Source organism: Cebus imitator, unplaced genomic scaffold, assembly GCF_001604975.1.
Source record: "Cebus imitator isolate Cc_AM_T3 unplaced genomic scaffold, Cebus_imitator-1.0 Scaffold232, whole genome shotgun sequence".
Classification (NCBI taxonomy): domain Eukaryota; kingdom Metazoa; phylum Chordata; class Mammalia; order Primates; family Cebidae; genus Cebus; species Cebus imitator.
In genome coordinates this window covers 2,529,170-2,539,604 of record NW_016107547.1, presented here as the reverse complement: position 1 = coordinate 2,539,604, position 10,435 = coordinate 2,529,170, and the positions used below count along the sequence as shown (strand labels likewise).

Genomic DNA, 10,435 nt, shown 5'->3' with positions numbered 1-10,435 from the left:
AAAAAAAAAAAAAAAAAAACATATACTTACTGTAAAACAAGAGTGAGTAATTTTATTGCTTGTACTGCAACATCATATTCTTTGTCAAGGGTCATAGACACAATTCTATCCTAAGGACAAAAAAATTAAAATATTTTTAAAAGAAAAGGAAGAGAAAAGTGTTTACAAATTACAAGTTATTTGTAAATTCTTAAAATAATGCTAACCTTGAACCGACTGGTAAAAAGTTCCAGTTTGGAATTAAGCTCTTTGTTATAATAAAGCCCTTGCAGAGCAGTAAGACATTTGAGTCTTACTTCACCTTGCTATAAAAAAAAAAAGAGAGAGAGAGACAATGCATTAAAACTACGTATTTTCAACTTCAATATTCAAGATGTGTACAATATTTTCCACTTTAAAATTTTAAACATTTCCTACCACAGCATTCCTTCAGAAACTATCATCTTTAATAAAGCAAAAATAATAACCAGTATATACATTTATGACTAAATTCCTATGTGGTTACTATTTCTATAGTTCAAAGGGTAATTTTTGAAAATTTGTTAAGAACAAAATATTTAACATAAATGTTAAGAACAAAACTATTGTGAAAAAACAAGAGGAGCATGTGTCACAGTCATTTTCTGCTATGGAAACTAATGTTTGGAAAGAATATATAAAATTACCTTCTTCAAGGCAAGTGAAGAAGCAGCCTAAGAGAATAGTAGTGTAATGAAAATATATTAAAAAGGTCAGAAACCAAGTTGTAAGGTATAATCCGGCTAAGATACAGGTTTGTCAAAAGAGTGGATCAAAACTGAAGAATTTTTTTTAAAGTATATAGCTCACAGATAACAGAATACTGGTTCTTCTTTGTGCTCTAAAGATATGCCTCACTACCATCATGATTCTAATATTTCAGCAAAAAAATGATTCACCATTAATTTAAGGTTAAATCAGTGGCCAGTTTTCAAAAAAATCTAGGGGACTTTATGTGATAGAAATTAAATTTTTACAGAGAAGATAGAAAAGAATAAAGGGGGGGCTTACAGAAACGTGTCACCAGGTATACATACAGGGAGATAACTCATGAATGAGAGCTACAGGCAGCCATGCTGATGTGTAGAAAGCAGCAGTCTGAAGGGCCATCTTACCTTATCATGCATAGTCCAACCAACATATTTTAAATAACTGTCATTAAGAAAGGCATCACTATACATCTTCATCCAAATGCCAATCTCTTCAATGCATATAGCTCGAATTTCAGCTATCGCATCACTGAATGGAGGAAGGAAAAATGATGCATAATTAGTGCCAATATACCATAAAACTTATGGTTTATTCAAGAGACACCAAGTACTTCAGATTTACTATGAATATGATACTATCTTAAGTATTACTGGGGATTAAAAAATAGAAATGAAGCATGGCCCTGAATGCCAAAAGCTTACAGTCTAGGTGGCAAAGGATAAGTATCAACATATATCTAAAATTATATAAAACTACAAACAAAATCCCATCCCCACCTTTTATACCATACCATATCCCAGCCTTTGCTCACACCTGCTGCGCATGGTGTGTTCAGAAGACAGCAGGCACACTTGTCTGGCTAGAGCATAATTTCCAGGTGAGAATTATTTACACATTACACTGAGGTCAAGCTCAATTGGATGTGAATGTTAGACTAAATGATTTTAAATTCATCTTGTAAGTATTGGTGAGTCATTAAAGGCAGAGGAATAACACAATAAAAGGATATTTTAGCTAAACTGCAATAATCTCTACGCATGAGAATGAGGAAATAGACTAAGGTAGTGGTGACAATAGAAGTGAAAATGTAAGAATGGGCTGGGGACATTATAAAGCAAGCATTAACCTGATTCAATAACTGCCAAGTTGAGGATATGTGGAAGAAGCTCAATAAACATACTACTGAAATTTAAGAATAGGTTATAGCAGAAATTGTAATAAGATTACTGTTTCTTTCCTCTGTTCATTCAAAATAGCAAAAGAAAACATCTCACTTTAACCTATCTAAATTGTCCCACTGATATTCAGTGGAAGGGAAGAGAGTCAGAAGTCAGCATGTGCAGGCTCTACTAACATAGCGCATGCAAAGGTAATTAAGTATTGTGTAGCCTGACTCCTAATAGCAGTAACTTCAATGGGCTGCAAGTCAGGCACAGCATTATCCCATTTTTCAGATGGGAAACACCAAATTCACAGGAGTTAAATAACTTGCCCAGAGTAACTGAGTGGCACAGTTTAGTCTAACATAATTTTACTATAACATTCTTCCCACTAATTTAGACTACCTACACCACTAAATATGTAAACTTGCTAAGTAGAAATTATATAGTGCTATTATGAAAAAGCTGTCACAACTTACCGGTATCTATGTACAAACACTCCTTTAAATATTGCATTCATCATATTTTCTATTTCATCTTGGTTTTCCTGAAGCTGTAAAGAATAGATCATTTCTTTTCAATTGTAAAGAAGACAATCAAAGGAACACCTTTAAGTTGTTACAAGCATGAAAAAAGCAGAATTCTCCAGTATTTTGGTAAATTTTGAATTCTACCAGATAACAGTAACCATACAGAAAAATTAACAGTTATCAGGTAGATAAAATTCCTTGATACCTGAAATATCTGACTTGGATTTTAATATTTAGCTATTAATATTAATATTTTTTTTCTAATGCTCAAAATATCTACAAAAGAACTGTAAAGAAGGCCAGGCACAGTGGCTCATGCTTATAATCTCAGCACTTTGGGAGGCCGAGACAGATAGATCACTTGAGGTTAAGAGTTCAAGACCAGCATGGCCAACATGGTAAAACCCCATCTCTGCTAAAAATACAAAAATTAGCCAGGTGTGGCAGCACAAGCCTATAATGCTAGCTACTCGGGAGGCTGAGGCACGAGGTTCAGCCTGGGAGGTGGAGGTTGCAGTGAGCTGAGATAGCGCTACTGCACTCCAGCCTGGGCGACAAAGTGAGACTCGGTCTTAAAAAATAAAAAAAACTCTGTAAAGAAATCTGTAATGTAGCTTATTACATATCATTTATTATATAGCATATAAATAAATTAAGAGGGAAAAGTATCAATATTCTAAATTATATGAAAAAGATGAGGAATTTAGACAGGAGGAAATAGCAGGATTTTCCCTAGTTTTCTTGGGTCTGGATATTTTTTAAAGTTATTAACTATTTCGAAAACAACCAATTTAGAATTACAGCTACCAATCCCCTCCCCCAAAAAAATTCAAGATCAGGTCAAAAATTCATAGAGGACTATGACAACTACTGAACTCAACTGCATTACTAATATTTTTGAAACCTCAGACTTTGCCTATTTGATATGAAAACAAACATCTCCATTATGAAATAGCAAAATATTTTATCACCAATGAAAAAAGAATTTAAATTACAGCCACAGCATCAAAAGATTTTATTTAAGGCTCATTCAAAGTTGAACTTGGTGGTCAGTCACCAGTGTTAAACAAATGCCTTCTATGGTATTAAAAAAACACACACACTAATTTAGATGCTAATAAACAGCTTATGTTATTTTTCAAAGTGATTTCACATAATTGTGAAACCTCTTTTCATCCTGACAAAAGGTTTTTCACAGTAGAGATGAATAATGCTAAAGCTTAAGATAACTTCTCAGACTAACCCCGTCTCCTTATTTAAAGCCCTTTACCCTTAATACTAGTCCACGCAGATTGAAAATAAGAAAACAGTATTGCTGGCATGGATATTCTTCAGAATTTTGTTGGGCAAATAATTTGAAATGTTTTTTACTTTTAAATATTTCAAAAACAATTATCTGAGGCACTAGCAAAGTTATATCCTAATTAATGGTGACCAAGTTGGTTACACAAGAGCCCAAATATTCAATATAAAAGTTTACCTCTTTCCGCTTTTGTAGCAGGAGTTCTAGCCTCTCATTGGCTCGTTTTCCAATCATTTTATTCCGTTCTGCTTCATATTGTCTTTGTGTATTATCCATATTAATGCTAAGATTTAGTGCCACATTCACCAAAGCTGTCATCAACTTCATAGCTATTTTTGAAGAGTAAAAATATGGTGAAATTAACCTAACAGATACAAAAATTTACAACTTAAGATCAAATAGAAAAATTAAGCAGAAATAAGCTAATCTGCTTCTAACAAAAGAAAGATGCAGGTGCTACAAATAACAACAATAAAATAACATAAAATAACTTTTCAGGAATTATCTCCTAATCCTCACAATGGCCCTCTCAAAGGCATTATACCCATTTCATTCACAGCAAAATTGAAGCTCAGGGAAATTTACAACTTTGCCTCAGTTCACATAAGCAGTCAAACCCGGATTCAAACCAAGGCAATCGGACTCCAGACTATACTTAAATCCCATTATTCTATAATATGTGCCCTAAAATAATCTTTTTCATAGATCATGATTTACCTTCTAAAGTAATTTTAGTTCACAACGAAGTTATTTAGCTATCTCAATAATTAAAAGGAACTTGATGGTTTTATATCAAATAATATAAAAAAAAGCTGAGGAATTTTATCAATATTTGCTTTCCTTTCATTTTACTCCATAACATATCATAAAGACTGATGAAGTCATGAAAAGTCAAAACTACAAAGGGTAAAATGTCACTTAATTAAAGTGCTTTTTCATAAAACTTCCTCCAGATCTCTACCTTCTGTTACTAAACACTTACTCCTGATACAAGATTCTTATTATCTGGGATTTAAAACGTATTAACTGAAAGATCTGATCACTTTTTGCTTTCTTTAGCTTACTCCAGACTACTTCTCAGACTCGGTGCATTGCATGATATAACAACAATAAAACTACATCTTAATTTGCAGCTATTGGCTCTCTTAAAGAAAGATTTCCCAATTTTTTGCTCTAATTTCATGCCCCCAGCAAACCAGTTTGCCACTCTGATCTAAAATTATTCATCTTGCACCATAATCCTTGTTTTAATTTACTTTAGCCATCAAGTTCTTGACACTGCTACCTTAAGTGCATAAAGCAAGCTCACATTCGTATTTTCTGACTTCAAATCTAAAAACAAAAACAGAACATATGGGAAACTGCATTTTCTCTTTAACAATGAAGGACTCAGAATTGTATCTTTAATCACAGACTTAATTCTTTGAGAAAATATTCTAAATGGAAAAAAAAAAAAAAACCCACAGAGAATAAAAAGTCTTTTTAATTAAAAACCAAAATATCATTAAAAATCAGAATACCATCATAACAATTAAAGCCTGTTTTATTCATTGAAACTCAGAAAGAACATATTCAATAATAGCATATCAACAATTTTACCTTAAGCACAAAAGAGAAACTAATAGATTTTATGAGGTATAATTATATACCTCATTTCAGTAAACTTTAAAGATCAAAGAATTTGCCCCAACCTAAAGTTACCCAGAAACATAAGAAAAATCAACTTCCTGCAGTGTGACTGAAAAAAGAGGCATCATCCAGTAGGGGCCATCCTACCTGGAGAGGCAACGCACACCAGAGACAAACTATACAGTCATCAGAATCATATAAGCAAAATGACTGTGATGGTACCTCCAAATCTGCTGTCAATATCTCCCCTGGTAACATACCCTTCAAGAACCCAATACATACCTATCATCCAATTTCCCCTTCTTGTGGCATAGTATTTTTCAAGAATCCAATGCATACCTATAATCCAACTTTCCCTTGCTGTGGCACAGTATGCATAGTGTTCAAAAAAATCACCATATAGTAGCTATAGTATAACTTATAGTATGCCTTCACAAAATTGAAACTGAAATTACCATCCCATTTCCAATAATTGACAGGAAGGATGGGGGAAGTGTCCTCTTAGTGGTCACTTTATAAATAAAATTAATTTGTATCACTCTTATTTCCTTTCTCTTTTAATGAGAATCTTTTTCATCTCAAGCCTAAGACAATACGTAGAAAATATTTCTAAATACTCACCTGCCAGGGTGCTTGTATGTCGAAATGCTCTGACTTGTGAGTCAGACAATCCTGTAAGAAGTGAAATGACCGTATCCATCATATACTCATCATATATGATACTATATTGACATTGCCGTACTAACACGCCAATGAATTCACAAAAACTGGATTTGAACTTCTTCCACTGAGGACCAGCCATGGTAAGTGGATAATCTCCACTATCCTAAAACAAAATTTACAACAGGAATTTCATTTAGAATGCATGACTTAACATACCGCTTGCTTTTTAAATACCCTACCTAGGCAAAAGCATGAAAAGATATCTTATCTCACCTTTCTTCTCCAATTAATCCTCAAAGTAGGCAAGAGAATAACATATAAAGGTAGGGGTACCTCTGAACACTCTGCTCTTTAAGATCAAAATAGATATTCTGAATTTACTTTAATCAATGAAAATACATACCAATTACTCAGGTTAAAATTTTTAAAAGCCTCCCTCATCAAAACAAAACATCCTGGTGGTAAGCACAGATATAAAGCAAAAGCAAACCAAAACGAAGCCAAAATTCGATTTTTAAATGGATTTGAAATGATGGAAATCATATTTTCAGCTAATCCACTAAATTGATATATGATGTATAAATAAACAAAACATTACAAATATGTTTTCATTCGCTTCAAATACATACATCACACAGTTAACAAATACAATCATAATTTTTTAAAGTAATGGAAATGTAGCTAGTTTTGCCTTGGAAGACTGGTACTCAGGTTTTCCTTTGTACAAGAGAGCATTCTCTAGTCTCAGGGTAAATTGAGATTCTCCACTAATCATTAAAAACAACCAAGACCACAGAAATAAAATCAGAGACCAATACCACATAGAACATCTGAAAGTAAAGGTCACTGACAAGAGCATCCTAGAGAGATAAGGTAATTTTATCAGTACAGTTTAGTAAAAAAAAAAAATTTTTTGAGACAGAGTTTTCCTCTTGTTGCCCAGGCTGCAGTGCAATGGCACAATCTCGGCTCACTGCAACCTCCACCTCCCGGGTTCAAGAGATTCTTTTGCCTCAGCCTCCCGAGTAGCTGGGATTACAGGCGTGTGTCACCACACCAGGCTACTTTTGTATTTTTAGTAGAGACAGGATTTCACCATGCTGGTCAGGGTGGTCTCAAACTCCTGACCTCAGGTGATCCGCCTGCCTCAGCCTCCCAAAGTGCTGGAATTACAGGCGTGAGCCACCATGCCCAACCTGTTTAGTAAATTTTTAACAATTAATTTTTGTCATTATGTTTTTTAAAATCTTAAGTCATGTCACATCTAAGTGCAGTTGTATCTCATCTGAGAATAAGTTCCTGATATTCAACAAAAAAATTTGCTTATTTTCTGATTAATTTAGTGACTATATTGAAATATATCATCTTAATTGTTGTTAGCAACTTGGTTTGCTGACATTTTCAAACCATACTTCACGACAATTATCTCAAATAGTTTTTTCCTTTTAGTGAGAAAGTTCTCACTAAAACATTTAATATTAAAAGAGTAAAAAATACCACTATTCAAAATTACCTCTCAACTACTTGCGGACTGATTAATAGCACTTAGTAATCATCAAAGCCATTTTAATTCATCTATCTTTTAGAATAATAGTTCAAAGCTCCTTCATCAGTTTAAGCAAGAAAAAAAAAGGCCAAATAAAACTCAAATCAGACAAGGTTTTTTGCTTGAAAACCCAGAATGAAAAACTTTGGAGGAGTAAAACTACTGGCACTGAAATACAGCTGTAACCCAAACAAACCAAAATCTCTTCCCTGAAGAAGCTTAATTTATAGTAAATCTATGTATGTATTTATTGGTAACGATACTTCAAAGAGCTCACTGTAATAAAGAATCAACTCAATCTAGCCCTAGGGAGGTAAGTGGGGGAAAACTCACTCTAAACTAATATGTAATCTTTGTCGTTCTCAAGAGTTTTTATTAAACAATAAAAATATCTATATACTCCTTTGCCCTAGCTACCAGGTTCCCCAAATATTGCTGAAACCTTCCTTTTACAACATTCCAGAATATGTTCTTATATTCTTCCTTGAAATTGTCATTTTTGGCAATAATGACTACCATTTATTAAGTTCTTGCGATGTTCTGGGAACTGTAAAATGTTAAGCAATTTTCAAACATTACTCAATTCAATCTTTGTAAGAGCCTTATGAATAAAGTACTATTAGGCCCATTTTACAGATAATGAAATTGAAACTGGCTGGATGCAGTGATAGCTGCCAGTAAACCCAGCACTTTGGGAGGCCAAGGCGTGTGGATCGCTTGAGGTCAGGAGTTCAAGACCAGCCTGGCCAACATGGTGAACCCACATCCCCACCCCCACCCCGTCTCTACTAAAAGTACAAAAATTATTCAGGCATGGTGGCAGACGTCTATAATCCCAGCTACTTGGGAGGCTGAGACAGAACTGCTTGAACCCGGGAGGCAGAGAACCTGCCACTGCACTCCAGCCTTGGCGACAGAGCAAGATTCTGTCTCAGAAAAAAAAAAACCTGATACTAAGACAACAACTTGCCAAAGGTTGCACAGAAGCAACATTTGATTAAATCTAATGCCAAAGCTTTTATCTTCAACACTGATGCTTACAATTTTTTTTTTTTTTTTTTTTTTTGGACAGAGTCTCACTCTGCTGCCCAAGCTGGAGTGTAGTGGCTTGATCTCAGCTCACTGCAACCTCTGCCTCCCAGGTTCAAGCAATTCTCCTGTCTCAGCCTCCCAAGTAGCTGGGACTACAGGCGCATGGCACAATGCCCAGCTAATTTTTTTGTATTTTTAGTAGAGACGGGGTTTCACCATATTGGTCAGGCTGGTCTCGAACTCCTGACCTAAGGTGATCCACCTGCTTCAGCCTCCCAAAGTGCTGGGATTACAAAGCATGGACACAGCACCCAACCTAATGCTTACAATTTAATAATACTTTTAAAAATAAGTCAAGATCAACATTCATAAGTTATCAAAACACTTAAGGTAGTAAGTTACCTCATCAAATTCTTCGGTCATTTTGCGAATTATCTCAGAGTTCTGCATATGTCTGAACATCTCGGCTGTGACAACTCCTGAAATTTACAAATGTCAGAAGTTAATATATTGTGTGATAAAAGAATAAAGAAAACTTCTAAGTCAGTCTCTAACACTAAGAAGTTTATCGTCACACAATAAAAGGCATACTTCTCCAACCATCATCTAATGATCTTTACCATGATTCTCAAATCTGTAAATAAAGCACAAATGCTACCTATTCTCAATATGCACAAGAAAACAGTCCCACACTTCTGACAAATATCTTTTTTCCTAACACAATTACCTTTGGCCATTTCTACAGGACTTATTTTACTCATGCTATAATATTTATACTGGTGTCTCTTTAACATAAACTATATGTCATTAAGAGTGAGACAGCATCTAGTATAAGACTTAAAACCTTGAGGATGAAGCTGAAGATAAGGAAGGGAGTAATAGCTAGAGTTCACTTTAGTCAGGCTTCTTTATTAAGCACTATTGTATGTAAGGCAACTAACAACTTAACATCCTCTTAAAGAGCTAAGTAGTAAATTGTAGTTCCTGCCTGCCTAGAAGTCTGTAATCTAGTTAAAACTTACAAATAATGAATACCAAAAAGTAAAAGATGTAAACTGTCAAAGGGTTACTTATAATCAATGCTCTGATGTGTGGAAATGTCAAAGAAATGCTGTCTCTCTGACTCTACCTCCACTCTATACCCACCAGAAAAACCATACATGCTATAAGTTAGAAAATCAAGAACTAACTTATTGTCAAGAGCTAACAAATTGTCAAAGAAAAACAATTTGATAAGGACCTTTAGAATCTTACAGGAGGATGGGAGAGGAAAAAAGAAAGGGTGCACATTAGAAGTAGTAAAACATTAGTCAGGTGGAGACCAAACATCAGAAAGGAAATTTCTAGTATGCAGTAAGAAAATATACATGAAGTTTCACTGATGGAACATCAGACTGAGAAAGAGAGAGACGGGGAAGGGGTAATCAAAGTAAATACCAGATTTTCAAAATCCTATTTTTATTGTTGAATTATTTTTGCTTACCATTCTTATCACTAGGAATACCATAAATATAGTAATATCTAAAAGAAGAACGTCTTGGTATAGGAAGATGAGATTCATAAATAAGAACTAGATATAATTAATAGATTTTTTTCAAATGACCAGAGCTATATTTTGTATATGCATCCATCTGTGTGTGTGCACACCTGTGTATATACATAGCTGTAAAACCATAATTCCATCTCCACAGATGAGGAAATTAGGGCTTAGGCTAAGCAATTAAATAATTTGTCTGAGACTATTCACCTAAATCATGCTACCTCCATCTTACCTGGGTGAGATCAATTTCTAGTATTAAGTCAGGGCCCTAGAAAAGCCCTTACTTACCACAACATTAAAAAA

At 34.3% G+C, this 10,435-nt stretch overlaps 1 protein-coding gene across 1 annotated transcript in view; it reads right to left on the bottom strand.

The window, feature by feature from the left end:
- Positions 1 to 10,435, bottom strand: part of STAG2 (stromal antigen 2) — a 142,758-nt gene that overhangs the window by 51,827 nt on the left and 80,496 nt on the right. Inside the window, exons 5-11 of the mRNA XM_037727480.1 lie at positions 8,995 to 9,076; positions 5,973 to 6,177; positions 3,900 to 4,051; positions 2,369 to 2,442; positions 1,134 to 1,257; positions 207 to 305; positions 31 to 110 (exon numbers count right to left, since the gene is read on the bottom strand). Of these exons, the coding sequence (XP_037583408.1) occupies positions 31 to 110; positions 207 to 305; positions 1,134 to 1,257; positions 2,369 to 2,442; positions 3,900 to 4,051; positions 5,973 to 6,177; positions 8,995 to 9,076 (816 nt within the window). The remainder of the gene's footprint in view (positions 1 to 30; positions 111 to 206; positions 306 to 1,133; positions 1,258 to 2,368; positions 2,443 to 3,899; positions 4,052 to 5,972; positions 6,178 to 8,994; positions 9,077 to 10,435) is intronic.